The 18,333-nt window shown below is 47.7% G+C and overlaps 3 protein-coding genes across 3 annotated transcripts; 2 read left to right on the top strand and 1 right to left on the bottom strand.

The window, feature by feature from the left end:
- Positions 1–2,977: 2,977 nt before the first annotated feature.
- LOC109779349 (plant intracellular Ras-group-related LRR protein 4) lies at positions 2,978–7,375 on the top strand. The gene is made up of 4 exons (XM_020337967.4): positions 2,978–3,267; positions 3,428–4,300; positions 4,749–5,662; positions 5,759–7,375. Exons 2-4 carry the CDS (start codon positions 3,649–3,651, stop codon positions 5,906–5,908), a joined length of 1,716 nt encoding a protein of 571 aa, XP_020193556.1. The 5' UTR covers positions 2,978–3,267; positions 3,428–3,648; the 3' UTR covers positions 5,909–7,375.
- LOC109779346 (uncharacterized) lies at positions 6,356–7,260 on the top strand. The gene is made up of 2 exons (XM_020337964.1): positions 6,356–6,394; positions 6,679–7,260. The coding sequence occupies exons 1-2, from the start codon at positions 6,356–6,358 to the stop codon at positions 7,258–7,260; spliced, it is 621 nt and encodes a 206-aa protein (XP_020193553.1).
- Positions 7,376–16,088: 8,713 nt separating the features above from the next.
- On the bottom strand, positions 16,089–17,809 carry LOC109779350 (probable histone H2A variant 2). Its single transcript, XM_020337968.4, has 3 exons — positions 17,658–17,809; positions 17,428–17,571; positions 16,089–16,619 (listed from the first exon to the last, which is right to left on the bottom strand). Exons 2-3 carry the CDS (start codon positions 17,548–17,550, stop codon positions 16,323–16,325), a joined length of 420 nt encoding a protein of 139 aa, XP_020193557.1. The 5' UTR covers positions 17,551–17,571; positions 17,658–17,809; the 3' UTR covers positions 16,089–16,322.
- Between the last annotated feature and the right edge of the window lie 524 nt (positions 17,810–18,333).

The following is an 18,333-nucleotide window of genomic DNA, read 5'->3' as shown; positions in this document are numbered from 1 at the left end:
CACCCTACGCTCTCAACTAAATCGACAAACGGCACAAAGGGCTACCGCCTTGCTTGAGCAACCTCGTCGGTTTCCTTCCAGCCACGACTTTCGCGATGCATCGACCATTACGACTGTGGGGGGTGTCCGTCGGCTTGTCTTCGGATTCTTCTCCAGTCTCACTGTCTGTGTCGCTCCCGTTGTAACTGCGGGAGGATGTTGAGTATTATGATTATTATGAAGTATAGGATAGACTAGGATTTGGTCCTGCCTTGTCTTGTACTCCAAGTTGGTCATTCTACTCCTATATATATGCCCACGAGGCTCAAGCAATAAACAACGATTCCACCAATCCCTCTCTATCCCTTCTAACACTTAATAAGCTCATTGCACGAGATTGAGTTGGGGTTGCCGCTTCTCCATTCTTCCTTTGTCGTCATGGTGAGGGATGGGGACACGATGAGTGGCTTGAGCTTGGCACACTCATATGATGTGTGGTATCGTCGGGTCTGCTGAAGAACTCGGAGCAAGTATTACTACTACTTGAGCAGAACATCAGCGATGCCCGTGGAGGAGCTGCGGAGCTTGTTGGTGGTGTCTTCTTCTTCGAGGAGATTTGGCACTATCCCACCCTTTCATTGACTCTTTAGTCGAAAGGCGGCCTCCTATTTCTTCGTCGCCTAGTCATGATGCCAAAAGAGAGGCACCTTGGCTTTGGCTTCGACGTATGCATCCTAAGCTTTCTTCAAGCATTCGTGCATGAGGTGGAGGTGGTGCAGCAGCGATCTCATTGCCCCATGTGGTTTGTGCTGATGGCGGTGGAATTGACTCATCGCTCAAGCCTATCATTGCAGGACTACATTGCAGTTTGGATGTTGCTTTTGGGAACCTTCTTGCAATGTTTATGGACCTAATTATGAATTTCATTTTTTCCCGGGGAGGGGAGGGCCAGGAGGAGGGGTCGTCGAATGGTTGCATTGTATTTTTTAAAATTAATGTTTTTCCTTTATTAAGGCGGCTCTGGGTCCTTCGAGACCCTTCTCTTGGATATGTTGTATTGTGTTGCTTTTTAGTTAAGGCGTCTCTGGGCCCTTCGAGACCCTTCTCTTGGATGTGTTGTATTGTGTTGCTATTTAGTTAAGGCGGCTCTGGGCCCTTCGAGACCCTTCTATTGGATGTGTTGTATTGCGTTGCTATTTAGTTAAGGCGTCTCTGGGCCCTTCGAGACCCTTCTCTTGGATGTGTTGTATTGTGTTGCTCTTTAGTTAAGGCGTCTCTAGGTCCTTCGAGACCCTTCTATTGGATGTGTTGTATTGTGTTGCTCTTTAGTTAAGGCGGCTCTAGGCCCTTCGAGACGCTTTTCTTGGATGTGCTATATTTTGTTGCTCTTTAGTTAAGGGGGCTCTAGGCCCTTCAAGACGCTTCTCTTGGATGTGATGTATTTTGTTGCTTATTAGTTAATGTGGCTCTGGGCCCTTCGAGACACCTCTCTTGGATATGTGCTGTATTTTGTTCCTTTCTAGTTAAGGCGGCTCTGGGCCCTTCGAGACCCTTCTCTTGGATGTGATGTATTGTGTTCCTTTTTAGTTAAGGCGGCTCTGGGCCCTTCGTGACCCTTCTCATGGATGTGTTGTATTATGTTCCTTTTTAGTTAAGGCGGCTATGGGCCCTTCAAGACCATTTTCTTAGATGTGTTGTATTGTGTCGCTTCTTAATTAATGCGGCTCTAGACCATTCGAGATCCTTCTCGTGTTAAAAATGACCGCTCTAGCTAGCTCTAACTATAGAAATAATATCGTTGATATTCATTGTCGAAACTACCTTTTAGTTGTGTAGTTTATTATTTTTCTCTTGGATAATTATAGAGGTGAATGAGGGAGAAATGGAAAGAAAAAAAAACCTCACCCTTAGCTAAGAGATGATATGATGAGAAGGAGATAAGACATTTTCCTTCCTTGTATGAGATGTCTTCTCTTATTCACACATTTTTAGTTTAATTTTAATCACTTTATAATTTTAGGATATCATAACATTAAACTCTAGAGATCACCCAAAAAACATTAATTGCCATAGATAATACTAAAAGATAATTTATAACATGTTTTATTATTTTCTCTAGATGATGTGGAATAAGAGAAAAATTGCCCGAAAGCGAATGAATAGAGTGTCCATAAAGTATGAGAATGGTCAGTGAACACAACTGAGGCTGGTTGTAATGGGAGTATCATAAGCGGTTTTATGTATGCCAACTAGACTTTTTGAATGATATGGCACAAAATTAAATAAGAAAAGAGAAGGTGTGGTATCATATCATGATACCGTATCATATTAAATATTGTACTACTTTGTGTCATGTATGACAATTAATAAAGCAACCTAAGATACTAACTTATGATACTATGCATTACGGATAGTATCATATACTAGTATCATACGCATGATACTAATATATGATACTCCCCATTACAACCAGCTAATAAACCCATCAAAGCTATTAGTGCTGCGACCACCTGACACTCGTGGTAAGCAATCTAAAATTGATGAAAAAGCTATTAGTGCTGCGTAACTTGTGCATGAAAGCTTTACCGCATGTTGAAGCTACATTGGCGGGTTCGTTTTTTTTTTCGAGTGAATGGCGGGTTCTGTTATGGAAGCTCTGGCACGAGAATGTGAGATTACCGAAGGATTCCGCGAGGACAAGGGGTTTTGTGACGTGTGCGCTGGTTCTGACCACTGATAATTACAGCTTACCATGTCGCGTAACCGCCACCAGTAAAAAAATCAGCATGGGATATTTTTACCTTAAACAAGTGTACGACACGGGTGTTAATCGGCGCATCTGAAACCCAGAGGTACGGGCAGCCAAATCAAGCGAAGATCGATCAAAAGCCGCCTGCTTTTCGCTTTTCTTTTCAATTTCTCTGGAAGGAAAATCATGGGGCAAATGAAGTGAAGTGGATCGAGTCGGGCGGTATAATAATGCCGAGATAGGCATAGGATAGCGCGCAGCAGCAGTAGCAGCCCCTCTCCCTCTCTCTCATCCCCAGGCAGGCTCCAATGGAGGCCACGGCAACGTGAAGAGTGGAGTTGGAGTTGGACTTCCCATTTCCCATTTCCCCACCCCCCCAAGAGACCAGGGCCACGCCAAGAACAACCCACGGCACCCCAGCTCGGTGCCCAATTCCCCGATCCCGCCACCGCCCGCCGCGCGTGTCCGGCCGGCGACTTCTTCTTCGCCTGGGTCGTTTCGTCTGTCCGTCGGTCGGAGCTCGGAAGGCAGGCAGGCAGGTAGGTGTCCATTGTGATCTGAGAATTTGCCGGCCTCGCCTTGTTGGATTTGGTTTACCGGGGCGTCGGCGAGAAAGTTGCGCGCTCTCCCTCTGCTTTTTCTCGCGGGGGGTCCAAGCTTTGATCTGCGTCACACACCTGTTGTTCTTCTTATCCTAAGGCATCCGAGGTGGAGGAGGGAGGGGCAGGCAGGCGGGCAGCGGACCACGGGCGGCACGTGACGAGCAGTTGGCGATGGCGAGAAAGAGCAGCGGCGAGGGGCGGGCGCGCACATAAAAGAGCAGGCGCCTGCGGCCGGGGGTCCCTCGCTGGAGAGGAGATCTGAATTCTTGGGCTTTTGGGTGGAGCACCGCGCGCAGAGAGAGAGAGAAGCCGAGAGGAATGGAGGCGGCGGCGGCGGCGGCGTTCGGCACGTTGGAGGGGGTGGTGGGGGAGATCACGCGGCTGCACCGCTCGCTGCCGGCGCGGCCGACGCTGGACGACGTGGAGGCGGCGGAGGCGCTCGCGCGCGCCGCCGACCGGGAGGAGCGGGCGCGCCTCGACGCCGTCGAGGCGCTGCGGAGGTCGCCGCTCGTGCCCGAGGAGCTCTTCTACGTCGCCCAGGAGATGCACCGCGCGCTCACCGGCTTCCACTGCCGGGAGCAGAAGCGCGATGCCACGCGGATCCTCGAGCTCGACGCGCTGCACGCCCTCTTCGACGACCTCATCCAGCGAGCGTCCCAGTGCGTGCCGTCCACCTCCACCGGCGCCGCGCCGCGCACCACCTCCACCGCCGCCGCCGGTGCTGCCTCCTCCTCGTCGGCCTCGTCAGCGGGGCCGTTGCCTGCTGCGGGCCGCTCCTCTTTGGTCACCAACGGCTTCAGTGCGGAGAGGACTGTGGGCACGAGCATGGGGCGTGTCTCCATGGATGACAGCTACGTCAAGAAGGCCAAGGCGCCAATGTGGGACGGCGGACTCGTGGCAGCGAGTCCACGTAAGCCGGGAGGAACTGCCGCCGCAAACTCCGCGGCGGTTCGACTGGATGACAGTTATGGTGAGCCTTTTCTACTTTTTAAGTTTGCCTTATATGCCAAAATTGTGCTGAAATTGAGTGTTTAGGTGTACTGTCATGCAGGTTATTATGTGTTTATATGAGTTAAAATTACAAACTGGAAAAACTTGTGTTGTTCTTTAGATAAGTATCAGACGCAGTTGGAAGTTTCTTAGTTATCGACCAACCGATGTTTTGTAAGTGGAAATTAATTGAAACCCCTCTATGTTGGAGCTGGAATTATGTGCATATCGATTTCGTTAAAAAAATATGTGCATATTGATTGATTGGTTGGTTGGAAGTTTCTTAGTTATCGACCAATCGATACTTTTTAAATGGAAATGAATTGAACCCTGTCTATATTGGAGCTGGAATTATGTGCATGCTGATTTCTTTCAAAAGAAAGTGCATATTTATCGATGGGTTGGTTGGTTGATGATTTGGTTTGCAGGAGATGATAAGTTGAAAATGAGCCTCATTAAGCTAGCTAGCATGATTGAAGTGGCTGCGAAGACAGGCGCTCGGGAACTCAACTTCAAAGGAAAACTCATGGCCCAGATTGAGTGGATACCTGATTCAATTGGAAAGCTCAATGGGCTTGTTACCCTTGATATTTCGGAGAATCGGCTTGTGGCTTTGCCACCAACAATCGGGAAGCTTTCTTCTTTGACCAAGCTGGATCTTCATGCTAATCGAATAGCTCAACTCCCTGACTCGGTTGGGGATCTTCGCAGCTTGCTTTGCCTCGATCTGAGGGGAAATCAGCTTACATCACTGCCCTCTAGGATTGGGAGGTTGGCGAATCTTGAGGAGCTTGACGTGGGTGCAAACCATATTGTCTCACTACCTGATTCAGTAGGAAGCCTCACACGATTGAAGAAGTTACTGGTCGAGACAAATGACCTTGATGAGCTGCCTTACACAATAGGTCATTGTGTTTCACTGGTGGAACTGCAGGCAGGCTACAATCACCTGAAGGCTCTTCCAGAGGCTGTTGGGAAGCTAGAATCTCTAGAGATCCTCTCTGTGAGGTACAACAATATCAGGAGCCTTCCAACTACAATGGCATCTCTCACTAAGCTGAAGGAGGTCGATGCCAGCTTCAATGAGCTTGAGTCGATTCCAGAAAACTTTTGCTTTGTCACTTCTCTTGTTAAACTGAATGTCGGGAACAACTTTGCTGACATGCAATCCCTGCCTCGCTCTATTGGCAACCTTGAGATGCTGGAGGAGTTGGATATAAGCAATAATCAGATTAGGGTGCTTCCAGATTCTTTTGGAATGCTGCAGCATCTCCGTGTGCTTCGTGCGGAAGAGAATCCTCTACAGGTGCCACCAAGGGAGATAGCTTTAAAGGGAGCTCAGGTGATTCTAGCTAACTCTCCTTTATTTCCAATTATCCACCGTGGATGATACGTAGTTTAGTGACTGGTATTAACTTATTCTTGTCATGTTTTGTAGGCTGCCGTCCAGTACATGGCTGAACATGCTGCCAAGAAAACTACAAAGCCACAGCCAGCGAAGGCGAAGAAGAATTGGGCTCAGTTCTGCATTTTCTCCAGGCCCAACAAAAGAAAGCATGACCGGATAGACACTGACATGATCGATTGAAGCTAGGTGAAGAATTCCAATCCAAGGTCTGGCCTGTACCTGGCAATGACCTTGTTGAAGACATTGTTTTTGGGTGAACTCGAACTTTCTTCAAGGTGAAAACTCAAGATCTTCAATCGGGCAACGACAATGCTTGTGCATTGTTTCCTTCTTGAAGGTGTTGCTTTCAGAGAACCTTTTTTTATGCCGGGTGTTGTCTGTTGTTGTTGCTAGTGACTGATCATCATGGCGGGGGTTTTCTTCCGTTCTTTTTATTTTCTTTTTTTGGCTGTGTGTATCCTTGATGTCTTTGAACATCTTGTTGGTACAGAGGCCGGGTGTAATTGATATCTTCGTGATATTAATATATTCCCTTTCTCAAAAAAGGTGAAGAATTCTAGAAATGTTTTCTTTGTTTACTCATAGAAATGTTTCTATTGTGATGGACCCGATGCTTCCCCTTCGACAATGGTTGATGGTGCAGGTTTCTGTTGTAGAATCAAGATGGTTAGAGCATCTCCAACAACCGCGCCTTTTGGCGCGTGCGCGCGGTAAACCGAGTTTTTTGGACGCGCGGGACGTCTCGGCGTACTCCAGCGGTGGCGGGAAAGTCGCGCGCGCGGGAAAAGGTGGCAGGTTGCGCGCTTTTTTGGTGCACCGCTTTCGGCGCGCCTATAAAATGCGGCGCTCGCCACGCGCCTATTCCACACGCTTCTCTTCCTCTTCCGCTGCCACGCGCGCCTCCACCGCTTCCTCGGTTGCTTCCACTGTCACACGTGCCACCGCTCCAGCGCCGCCGAGGAGCGTCGGGCTACCGCGGCGTCCGCCAGCGCCCCAACGGCGGGTTCTACTCCGAGATACGGTCCGGCCAACTCCGGCTCGGCCTCGGCACCTTCGAGAAGGCGCATGAGGCCGCCCGCGCGTACGACGCGGTGGCGTGGCGCCTAGGCAGGCCGCGCCAGCAGATAAACTTCCACGACGTCCACACGCTGCAGCAGGCGCCGGACGTCGCCCCGCCGCCTCGTCTTCGCACGGCACAAGACCGTGCGTATCACGCTGAGAAGCAGAACCGCCTCCTCGTCACCCATGAGGACGAGCAGGTCATGGCGGAGTGGCGCCAGCAACATCCGGAGGACGTCACCTACGAGCAAGCCTACTGGGCAAGGCGCCTCGAGGAGGAGACGCAAAGGCGCCGCGCTGAGCGGTTGGACAGGTGTCGGCGGAAGGCCCTGGCGCTATCCCAGTGCGAAGTCGTTGAGAATGGTGGTGAGACGATCTTTGCGTCTGATGATGATCGTTGGGAAGACATGTGGCTCGATACCTCGAATCAAACCAGCGAGGATGGCAACGATGACGATGACGACGACGACTGAGAGTAGGTTGTAGCTGCACTATCTAGTGGTTTTTATCTATGTCCTTGCACTATCTAAATAGTTTTTATCTATCTATGCTATGGAACTATGTAAAATATTTATATATCGTTTTTTCTATCTATGAATTTTATTAAAAAATGTACGCACTGTTTAGCGCGCGCTGCATTTTAGCGCGGCCGCTGGAGCTACGCGCGCGCGCTCAATTTTGACGCGTCTGCTAGAGCCACCGCTGCCGGCCGCGCCAAACCAGGCTAACGGCGCGCGGCAAATGCCTTTTTTGTGCGCGGCGCGTTGCGCGGCGGTTGGAGATGCTCTTAGATTACATCAGATTTCTCTACTTATATATATACTCCTATAAAAATCTTGGTTGGTGGTGATGGTATGTCTGCCTCTGGATAACGTGAGCCGTTCGATCTACCTGGAACCAACAGCTGAGATGTGTGTACATAGAGACATGGCCTTGCCACCGAAGGTAACAGATATTTACCCACCTCTGCCATTGTATAAAATATGAAACTACTCATCCCAGCCTCATATCCTTTCTGGTTGATCTCCTTGCATTCTTGCCGGCGCAAGGTTCCTAAAGATGGAGAACCCACTGCAACATCCTTCTGTCAGTCCGGTTGTAGATGTTCATTACAGCCTCAAAGGCCAAGGACCACTTGATGCGGAGCATCCTACGATCATCACCATGTACATTACGACTTCTCCCCAAGCCCCAAGTGCCCTCATGTTGAGACCTCAAGCATATGCTATTGGACCTAAGGTGAACTCGCTCCTTTCCGAATCTTCCCTTTCCGCATGTAAGACATGGATGCTACTTCAAGCGCGGACCTTGTGCATACTCAGGTACACCCGAGGAGACCATGGAGAGCCCAAGGACCAAGGCCAAGTGTGTGCGGGAGCGAAGGAAGGAGAAGGAAGAAGAGCCAGCTGCTACAGGCCCCGGACATCCGGCCCGACCCCCGGAAATCCGGCGCCCATCACAGAACGCACCCGAAGTTGAACCCCATCAGCCCGGACATCCGGCTCTTCGTGAGCCGCCGGACATCCGGCCCCCAGCCCGGACATCCGTCACCTGTCTGTGCGCAAAGAACGGGCCAAGGGCCCATGTATCCCCCCTCTCACTTACCCCTTCGTGGGCTAACACTATATATAGAACCCCACCTCCTCCTAGTTGGGGTTAGCAAAGTGATAGCTCATTTGATAGAGAGCTTTGCTCCATGTACCACTCTACTCTTGAGAGAGAGAGAGAGAGAGAGAGACTACTACTCCTTATGGAGGCCAAGACCTCCACCTAGGAGAAGATCCTGCGGGATATATCATCAAGACCCCCCTCTTGGGCGGCCCCCTTCAAGACCTCCTCATGGAGATGAACCTTACCTTGTATCTTTCCCTTTGTTGTTCATGTACCTTGTGGATCTTGTCTGTTTGATTGTCTAGTGGATGTGTGATTGGACTTGTTCTTGAGTGTTCCCCCTTGTGATTTCTCTCCGTTCTTCCCCGTGTTCATTGTGTTCTTCGAGGGAACCCACTCCAATCGTGAAAGATCGGCCTACACCGGGTTAGCCCCGTATCATATGGTATCATGAGCCACGTTGATCACGTATTTGAAGTCCCTCCCACCGTTTTCTAGCCTTCTTTTGCTTGATTTCGTCCTAAATTCGAAAATCCCCACCAAAAATAGCCCCAAATTTTTTTTGTGATTTGTTGGTTTGATGATGTTTTGTTGATTTTGATCCGTGGATTCGTTGTGTCTTGAGTAGATCTAGCTTTCCCTCAATTTTCCCCACTTTCCATCCACAAAATCCATCAAATTTTGCTCCCGAAATCATCCATTTCCGCCCCAAACGAGATCTGGAATCGTTGGGCCGGACATCCGGGCCATCTGGCCGGACGTCCGGGCCCCAAGCCGGACATCCGGCTCCTGGAGCACCAAATCTGCACAGTTCTGGACACTGACCCCCGGAAATCCGGACCCTACCCCCGGATGTCCGACCCCTGTAGATTTCAGCCTCCCGTGTTTCACCGTTTTGTCCATAACTTTCACATCCGGAGTCCGATTTTCGCGTTCTTTAGCTCGTTGAGTAGCTATTGACATCCCCCATCCATATAGATAGGTTTCATCACCATTTGACTCCATCTAAATTTTGGCATTTTGGCATCTTTGCCTAGGGCTTCCACCATAACTTCCGCATAACCACCACCGACTTCCGCAACCTAACCAATTTTGTTTCCCTTTGCATTTGAGGTTGTTTGAGTTGTGATTCAAGTCTCATAAGGTGTTTCGGCTACTTAGGGACGGTTGCTTCTTCATCAACCACCACCATAACTTCCGCATAGGCTTACCCACATTACACTTCCGCCAACCCAACTTAACCCAATTTTGTTTGTGTTGTGAGTTGTGTCTCCTAAGGTGTTTCGGCTACTTAGGGACCGTGCTTCCAACTCCCATACCGTGTATAATCCACCACCTTACCCTCCACTTCCGCATTGCGTTCTCCAAACCCCATCATTGCATTTCCGCACTCCCTTTGAGTTTCCGCAAAACCACCACCGCATTCCCGCTACCACCATTCGACATTTGACATTTGAGATTTTGAGTTTGCGGTTTTTCCGTTTCCTAAGGTGTTTCGGCTACTTAGGGACGAGTCTCCATCATCTTGGTATCTACATCAAGAACACTGCTACTCATCATCGCCTCGGACGGTAACCTCCATATCATCTTGGTATCGTGGTATCCCTCCATTGTATATTCCCTTGCACATTGCATTGTTAACCCCTAGCCCATTTTGCGTCACTTGCCTATCGAGACTAGCCATTTGAGTATTGTCGGCAATGTTACTTGTGCACATTATTGATCTACACCTTCCATTGCATACATACCATATCATATTGGTATCATCATATCATATCTTGTGTCACAAGATTGTTCCCGCATATACACAATTGCTATCTTGGTTTGTGCATTGTGCAAAAGTGGCCATACATACAAAAATAATAATAAGCTTTTAAGCAAAAGAAAAGGAGAGCAAAGAGCTTGTAAGCAAGTGCCATAGCATCATACCACATTGCATATAAGATTGTCATATCCGATCATCTTGAGAGGAACACCGGGAACCATACATACATAGCATACTTGGGATAGAAAGTTTATCCATTTTGCATATCATAGGTTGTGCACAAGTGTCGTATCCGCCTATTGAGCAATCGTGCTAGCGTCTCTCTTGAGTTATGCAACACGAGCGTTTTCCGTGGATTCCACATTTTGTGCTCACTCCTTGGTTGCACGACCCCATTTATCTATCTGTGAGTGTGTTTCCGTGTGCCATTCATTGCTATTGGTCTACTTGTTTCACTTGCGAATTTGTGAATCTCTTTCAACATTATTGACTCTTGCTAACATTTTGCATCAAATTTTTGTGCCACTATCCTCACCGAGCTCCACCATAAGCCTTATTTATGTAGGTGTGAGAAATCGACAAGAATTTGTACCAATTGTGCTATTTCCTTGTTACACATTGAGTGATCATTGATCCATCTTCAGCATCGGTCAAGGTACATTTGGTATAGTTCTTCTCTTTCTCCCACTCATATTTGCTCGAGTCTTGTGATGGATAGGCAAGTCATTTCATCTCCGGTCTTCGACAACAACGACGGCGTGAACAACTACATCACCAAAATGTCCATCTTCGGACTACAACACGAAATGCAAGGCGCACAATCTACCTTGCGAGAGCGCCTCGACAACCTCGCCATCGACATACGACACTCCGAAGCAAGGAAAAGGGACTACATCGACACCAAGTTGGGCGAGCTAAAGGATCAACTACGAGACATGGTGGCCGACTACAAGTCTTCTTCCCCTTCATCATCCTCAAGGCGGCGGCGAGCAAGTCGATCATCTTCGGAGTGCCCACGCGATGCAAGCGCAAGTCGTCCACGTCCACATATACATGGCGACCACCATCACATTTGTGATCAACATCGTCATGAAGGGCAAGTCACCTCCAAGCAACATGTGCACGACGACGACGAACGACATCTACTACGAGCTCAAGTACGACAACGACACCATCAACATGAAGATGCTCCACAAGCGCAAATGCACAAGTCCCAACAAGCACTACTTCACGCCAAGTCCAAGCTTCATGAGCATAAGAGAAGACCGCGAGACGAGCGCCACCAAGACAGAGCTACGGCTACACCAACCACTTCGGCATCTTCGCCAAGTGCTATCAAGGAATCTTCGCCTTTGGACGTACGGCATCTTCGCCTACTTCCCACGAGTACGCCTACAACGACTTCATCAAGTCCAAGGCGACCACCTACGAGCGAGGGCGACACTTCCATCTTCGGAAGCCCCTCAAGGAAGATGGCCGAGCATGGGAAATTCCCTTCGGTCATGGAGACGAGCTACGAGGTGCCACATCATATGGGCCTCCGACAACAAGACGGCGACAAGACGGTCGAGCAAGGGCCATCCCCTTCGACTACGGCGACGAGCATGAACCTCTTCAACAACACGAAGACGGCGCCCATATTGGACTCATACTCCGAGTCAAGCTACGAGACTGCACATGAGACCTTATCTTTGGTCTTGGAGGAGAGTGATGATATGCCATCTTCGGCCTTCATCCACGGCTACGACTACGACATGATTGAGCATGGAGACATTTGCACCAACATCTCTCCGACACCCACATATCATGAGATGACCCAATTGCCATGTGAGGAGAGCCACCAACCCATGAGTGAGATGAGTGACTCCACCATACGTGACATTGAGAGCATTTCCTATGAGAGGATGAGTGTGACCACCACTAGCCCCACACATGAGAGCATGCCACACATCTTATGTGAGGTTGAGCGCCATTTGAGTGACTCCACCAACAATATGAGTGAGAGCATCTTTGAGGGAGTGAGTGAGCCACAACACTTAGTGAGTGAGGTAGTTGACACGGCATGTGAGGCCACTATGATTTCTAACGACTTAACCTCTACTCCGAGTGTGTTTTGTTCTTTGGTGCTAGGTCTCCTACATGACGACATGCCTATCCTCGACGAGTCCATACCTCCAATGGAGACAACAATGGCCATGGTGGACGATGATGCACCCCCCACATGGTTCCATCAAGATGAAGATGACAACGAGTGGATCTTCGACACCTCACCTACAAAACATGAGCGACCTTCCAAAGGTAACATAGGTGACAATGCTTCTCTTGTCCCACTAGTGGACTATCTCACCAATGATTGTTTGCATGATGATGACACACCTATTACCATGCTTCATGCTAGTGCGACTTTTTCATGTCATGACTTACCCATTTATGATGAATATGATGATGAGCATGTTGAGTTGCCTAGTTGTGATGCTATGCTCCATAGGATATCTTGTGAAAATTCTATTGGTCACTTCATGTTTGACAATCCATTGAACTTGTCATATGATATGAGTGAGATCTCCCATATTGCTTCATTTCAATCTCAACATAGTAACTATGCATGCCCCATTAAAATAAATCCCATTTGCACTTATGGCATAGATGACGAGATGATGGTCATTGGCTATTGTTTTTCATGTGATGATATTGCTATGCTTCCTTTACATGATTTGCGCAATTCATCTATTATGCCATGCCATGATCACATAGAACCAAATATGCTTTGTTTTGGATGTTGTCAATATTCTCCATGTGATGTTTCCACTAATGCTCATGAGGAGACCCCCATAGTTTCCTCATACATATTAGGAGATTTTGATGCATTCCATACTTTGCATGATTCCCATGATTGTGTGCACCATATGCATTCCATGAATAACAATGCTCTACATATTTCTCATGATGCATTACATAATTTGAATCTCCATTATGCTATACATAATAACAAACCTATCATGATGGATGACATGTTTCTATATCACGCATCTCATTTATTTGAGCATTGGCTACTTTGTGCTAACCAACACATGCACGTGCGCATCATGATGGATGATGTGTACATCTACCACGCACACACAATTTTCCCTTTGTCTTTGTTTTGTGTAGGTACTCACGTATACTCGTCAACCTCTCAATCCCAAGAGTTGACGAAACGAGCTCTTGAGAGCAAAGATGACTTGGGATCCCGTGGATTGTCCTTCCCACCATTCCCTTCGCGCAACGACTTCGCGCATTCCTTTTACTTGGCTCTCACATGGCTTTGGGCTATATATCACTTGTTACGTTATGTCCATTTTCCCGTGTTCACTTTGCATGCTATGCCTCTTTCTATGATTTTGCCATGCAATTGTGACCCTTGCTTGCATCTACCCATGATTCACCATTATGCTACTCCTATGTGTATTTGCATGTTTGGTGGAGATCCTTATTGCTATTGCCATGTTTATCATGTGCCTCATGCTATTGTTGATTCTTGTGTTGGGAGAGTCATGATGTTCCATTGCTATTTACATAGGACTTCTTGCCAATACAATGATGATACTTTCCTCATATCTTGCTTTCATGCTTGTGATATGTCATGTGCTTTATTCATGCCCACTATTTGCACACATGACATGCTTGCCATGATTCCTTCTAGTATGTTGCATCTTCGCACTACTAGCTTGCTTGACTTGATCGCTATGATTGCTTGCTTTGTCGCATCACCCATGTTCCACTCTTACTTGCTTTATTGGGTTGATGACATATATGTTCACGCCTCTCATGTGACATATCTTGATCTTTGTCACTTGTCTCCATTAGTTGCACCTCTAATATGCCATTGTAGTGAGTGCACCCATGCTATGCTTATTGATCGTGGAGACTTGGACATATTACTTGTGATGCATGCTTGCTTGTTTAAGCCTATTGTCTTTGGTTGTAGTTGCATCTTATGCTTTCATACCATACCACACCTTGTCCTTTCTTATGATAAGAATGATGAGAACACTTGTTGGGTATCTTACCACTCGAATGATAGGTGATACATTTGCACTAACCTCATATGTTTTTTCGAGTGTTTGTCATGTTCTTTCATTTTGAGGAATTCATAAGGCGGTACCATCGCGAGACATATTGGTCATGTGAAGGCGTACATGATGTGCAACACCAACATTTTCGACATCCTCATAAAGGTGAACTCATTCCCTTTGAGCCATTCTCACATATGCATATTGGATGGGCCATACTTTCATTGTTGTTTCCTTCTTCTTGTCTACATGATACATATATTGGATGGAGGACCGACATTGGATATGGACCCTTTGGACCTTCAAGTTGAGGAGTGTCCGGACTTAGTGGATGCACCACCGGGCCAACACTTCTACCACAACATCGAGCTATGGTACAACACCACCCATGACAAATTTGCATCTTATGCATGGATTGACTCACATTATGATTGCCTTGTTGCATCTTGTATTTCTATGTCATCCATGATATATGAGCTTATGCACTTCTTAAGCAAATTTGTTGTGATCTTTCTTGATGGCATATTCATACATAATGATCACATTGCCTACCATCAATTGCATGATCACGTACTCACATTGAGCATCCATTGCCATATTCATGCTATTGATAAACCGTCTCACTATGACATCATTTTGCACCGTGGTTGCATTCATCATATTCACAACACATTTGTGTGCATAATGAATGTTTTTGCTCCCATGAATGCTTTACATCTCATTTCATATCATATTGCTAAGCTTCATGTGCTTTGTCATGAACAATCTTGCATCAAGGACTCATTCTTACATGATGGACACTTTGTGTGCGCTACCCATTGTATTTCCGAGTGCCGCTTGTGTTTTGCATGAATACCACTCCGGAGACACCTTGGAGTACTTGGATTGCGCCATGTCTTCCACTTCGTCCAACTACAAGTCCGTCCACGACAACCGTTTCCATGGTGATGAGGTTTTCGATCCGAGGTCGGATCTTTCCCAAGGGAGGGGAGATGATGCGAAGCATCCTATGATCATCACCATGTACACTACGACTTCTCCCCAAGCCCCAAGTGCCCTCATGTTGAGACCTCAAGCATATGCCATTGGACCTAAGATGAACTCGCTCCTTTCCGAATCTTCCCTTTCCGCATGTAAGACATGGATGCTACTTCAAACGCGGACCTTGTGCATACTCAGGTACACCCGAGGAGACCATGGAGAGCCCAAGGACCAAGGCCAAGTGTGCGCGGGAGCGAAGGAAGGAGAAGGAAGAAGAGCCAGCTGCTACAGGCCCCGGACATCCGGACCAGCCCGGAAATCCGGCGCCCATCACAGAACACCCCCAGCCCGGACATCCGACACCTGCCTGTGCGCAGAGAACGGGCCAAGGGCCCATGTATCCCCCCTCTCACTTACCCCTTCGTGGGCTAACACTATATATAGACCCCCACCTCCTCCTAGTTAGATCCTCATGGAGATGAACCTTACCTGTATCTTTCCCTTTGCTGTTCATGTACCTTGTGGATCTTGTGTGTTTAATTGTTTAGTGGATGTGTGATTGGACTTGTTCTTGAGTGTTCCCCCTTGTGATTTCTCTCCGTTCTTCCCCGTGTTCATTGTGTTCTTCAAGGGAACCCACTCCAATCGTGAAAGATCAGCCTACACTAGGTTAGCCCCATATCACCACTCTGCCAGGTACGGTCAACAGGATGTGTGGAGCAGATTATGAATGCACACGAGATGAGCACAAATAAGTTTCAACATCCATTTTGCTCTTGACAAGAGAAACTATACATAAACATAATCTAACAAAGCGTCCAGCCGGCAGGCACTCCAGTTGCAGTGATCTTGAGCGAAACCAACAAAAATAAAAGAAAGTTAAACCTGGATATCCATGAAGACGAATAGTAAGGATTGTCTGGTCTTCAGGAAACCAAATATAAGTGGTTCCATATCACGATTACATTTGCCAAGTCTTTCCCTAATAACAAGTTACCGAAAGCTAGCCCCATCACAAATTCAGACAACCTATTCAGGTTGTGATAATAGCAACACATCACAGATAGCACAACATAACAAGGGATCACGAAGATACAAAGCACAACTACCCGTTATTGCGTTTCATTCACTCCTTGGAGGTCTTGTTGATGAGGGACTTGTGGATGTGAGGGATGACACCACCACCAGCGATGGTGCCCTTGATGAGGGTGTCCAGCTCCTCGTCTCCACGGATCGCGAGCTGCAGGTGGCGAGGGGTGATACGCTTCACCTTGAGATCCTTGCTGGCGTTGCCGGCCAGCTCAAGGACCTCGGCAGTGAGGTACTCAAGGATTGCTGCAGAGTACACAGCGGCAGTGGCACCCACACGGCCATTAGCCGAGACCCTCTGCTTGAGCTGCCTGTGTATACGGCCCACCGGGAACTGCATAGTGCAAACACACGAGCAGGTCATGATCGGTAATTGATGAGGTCATAATTTAAACATGCAAAAGATATGAACAGTAAATACATCAATTCTGATAATGGATGTCCCAAGCTGAAACTTAGATCAAACACATATTATCTGTGCCAGATACAGAACAAGTATCAGTATTAAGTTGATAACATGGAAGAGTACATCCCCTTGAATGGTGCAAGTAACCAAGCAGAGAGCAATGCTTGCATCACAAAAACGCATGCCTGTCTCCAGCAATGTTATTATTATATACTCCCTCCGTCCCATAATAGAAGAGCATTTTTTACACTACACTAGTGTAAAAAACGATCTTATATTATGGGACGGAGGGAGTAGAAAAAATCATAAACGGATCCCACAATAGTACAGTACAAGTGTGGGTAGAATTCAAAAGGTACAGCTACAAGTTAATAGATCAATAAAATACGGGACTTTTGCCAGTGCATGGCACTGAAGCCTGCAATCAGTATACTGTCATAACATTGCAGGAGTGCAAAACATAGATCTGGCATAGTTTACAACATAACAAACAAACTCCGACTAGGATGGGGGAGACAACCTAAACGAACCAGCTAACCGATAATCATTACTACAAATCGATAATCAATACTGACAACGGAGCACAATAAGATTCTACAACAAATCTCGTACAAACATAAGGTGCAGCATGGCACCAGATCCGCGGCAGGAAACACTTGGAGATCTAACAATTCACCCGCGAGAACGGTCCACAAAATAGCTACAGGAAAGAGGGGGAATTGGGGAGCGGGCAAACCTGAATCCCGGCACGGGACGAGCGGGACACAGGCGCCTTCTTCTTGTCCTTGTCCTTGTCGGCGGCGCCCTTGGCCGCCGTCGTCTTCGCCGCAAGCAGCCCCTTGCCTCCCTTCCCGGCCATCTCCCTTCGCAGCAGAGCCCCCTACATGCACACCCAACGAAACCATCAGCAAAACCAAGCAAGCAAAAGAGATTTCAAGCTACAACGCCGGGGATCCCCTGCCTCACCTGGCTTCCTCTCGCCTCTCTCGGTCTTAGAACTGACTGGGGCTTGGGTGCTTCTCTCCTCTTCGGGCTATTCAGCGGTTTTGCTCCCTGTATTTATTTCGAGTGTGGTGGGGAGGCGGCGCGGGGGGGCGGGAGGGGGGAGTTGGGAGGGAAACCGGCGAAATTTCTGGCGCGCTGGTGTTTTGGGGGGGTTTGAACTACGCGCGCGGTGGGACTGACAAAACAATTGGCGGCAGTGTGAAAAAACTAAAAAAAAGGAAGCGGGAAACTGCGGAGCGTTTTGCGCTGGCGCGATATTACTCGAAGCTGCTGTCTATTTCCGCTCAACACATATGGGCTTTCAAACCACCATGGACCTGACCGCGTTTCTTTCGGTTGGGCTACGATTTTAACCACCAAACAACTTACGGCAGCTGTTTCTCAAAAAAAAAACTTACGGCAGGTGTTTCTAAAAAAAAGGCAGGTAAACTAACATAATCAACCGTAAAAAAAAAGGTAAACTAACATAATCTCTCAAAAAAAAGGTAAACTAACCTAAAAATATATGGTATACTATATTTCGCAGGCCGGGGGCCCTTAATGCAGCATGGAAATAGCAGTGAGCGTGCTTAAATTGTAGTATACGATAATCTTTGTCGAAAAACTTAAATTACTCACCGCAAGAAATATGTTACAA

Source organism: Aegilops tauschii, chromosome 7 (genome assembly GCF_002575655.3).
Source record: "Aegilops tauschii subsp. strangulata cultivar AL8/78 chromosome 7, Aet v6.0, whole genome shotgun sequence".
NCBI classification, from domain to species: Eukaryota; Viridiplantae; Streptophyta; class Magnoliopsida; order Poales; family Poaceae; genus Aegilops; species Aegilops tauschii.
The sequence above is the reverse complement of the archived record's forward strand: the minus strand, read 5'-3'. Positions and strand labels throughout refer to the sequence as shown.

Excerpts from the sequence above, each read along its gene's own strand:
- LOC109779346 (XM_020337964.1), top strand. The coding sequence starts at position 6,356 with ATGGTTGATGGTGCAGGTTTCTGTTGTAGAATCAAGATG. Across the intron at positions 6,395-6,678 it reads TCTGTTGTAGAATCAAGATG|CGCCGCCGAGGAGCGTCGGG; the intron begins GTTAGAGCATCT and ends CCACCGCTCCAG.
- LOC109779349 (XM_020337967.4), top strand. The coding sequence starts at position 3,649 with ATGGAGGCGGCGGCGGCGGCGGCGTTCGGCACGTTGGAGGGGGTGGTG. Across the intron at positions 4,301-4,748 it reads TCGACTGGATGACAGTTATG|GAGATGATAAGTTGAAAATG; the intron begins GTGAGCCTTTTC and ends TTTGGTTTGCAG. Across the intron at positions 5,663-5,758 it reads TAGCTTTAAAGGGAGCTCAG|GCTGCCGTCCAGTACATGGC; the intron begins GTGATTCTAGCT and ends CATGTTTTGTAG.
- LOC109779350 (XM_020337968.4), bottom strand. The coding sequence starts at position 17,550 with ATGGCCGGGAAGGGAGGCAAGGGGCTGCTTGCGGCGAAGACGACGGCG. Across the intron at positions 16,620-17,427 it reads CGTCCCGTGCCGGGATTCAG|TTCCCGGTGGGCCGTATACA; the intron begins GTTTGCCCGCTC and ends TGCACTATGCAG.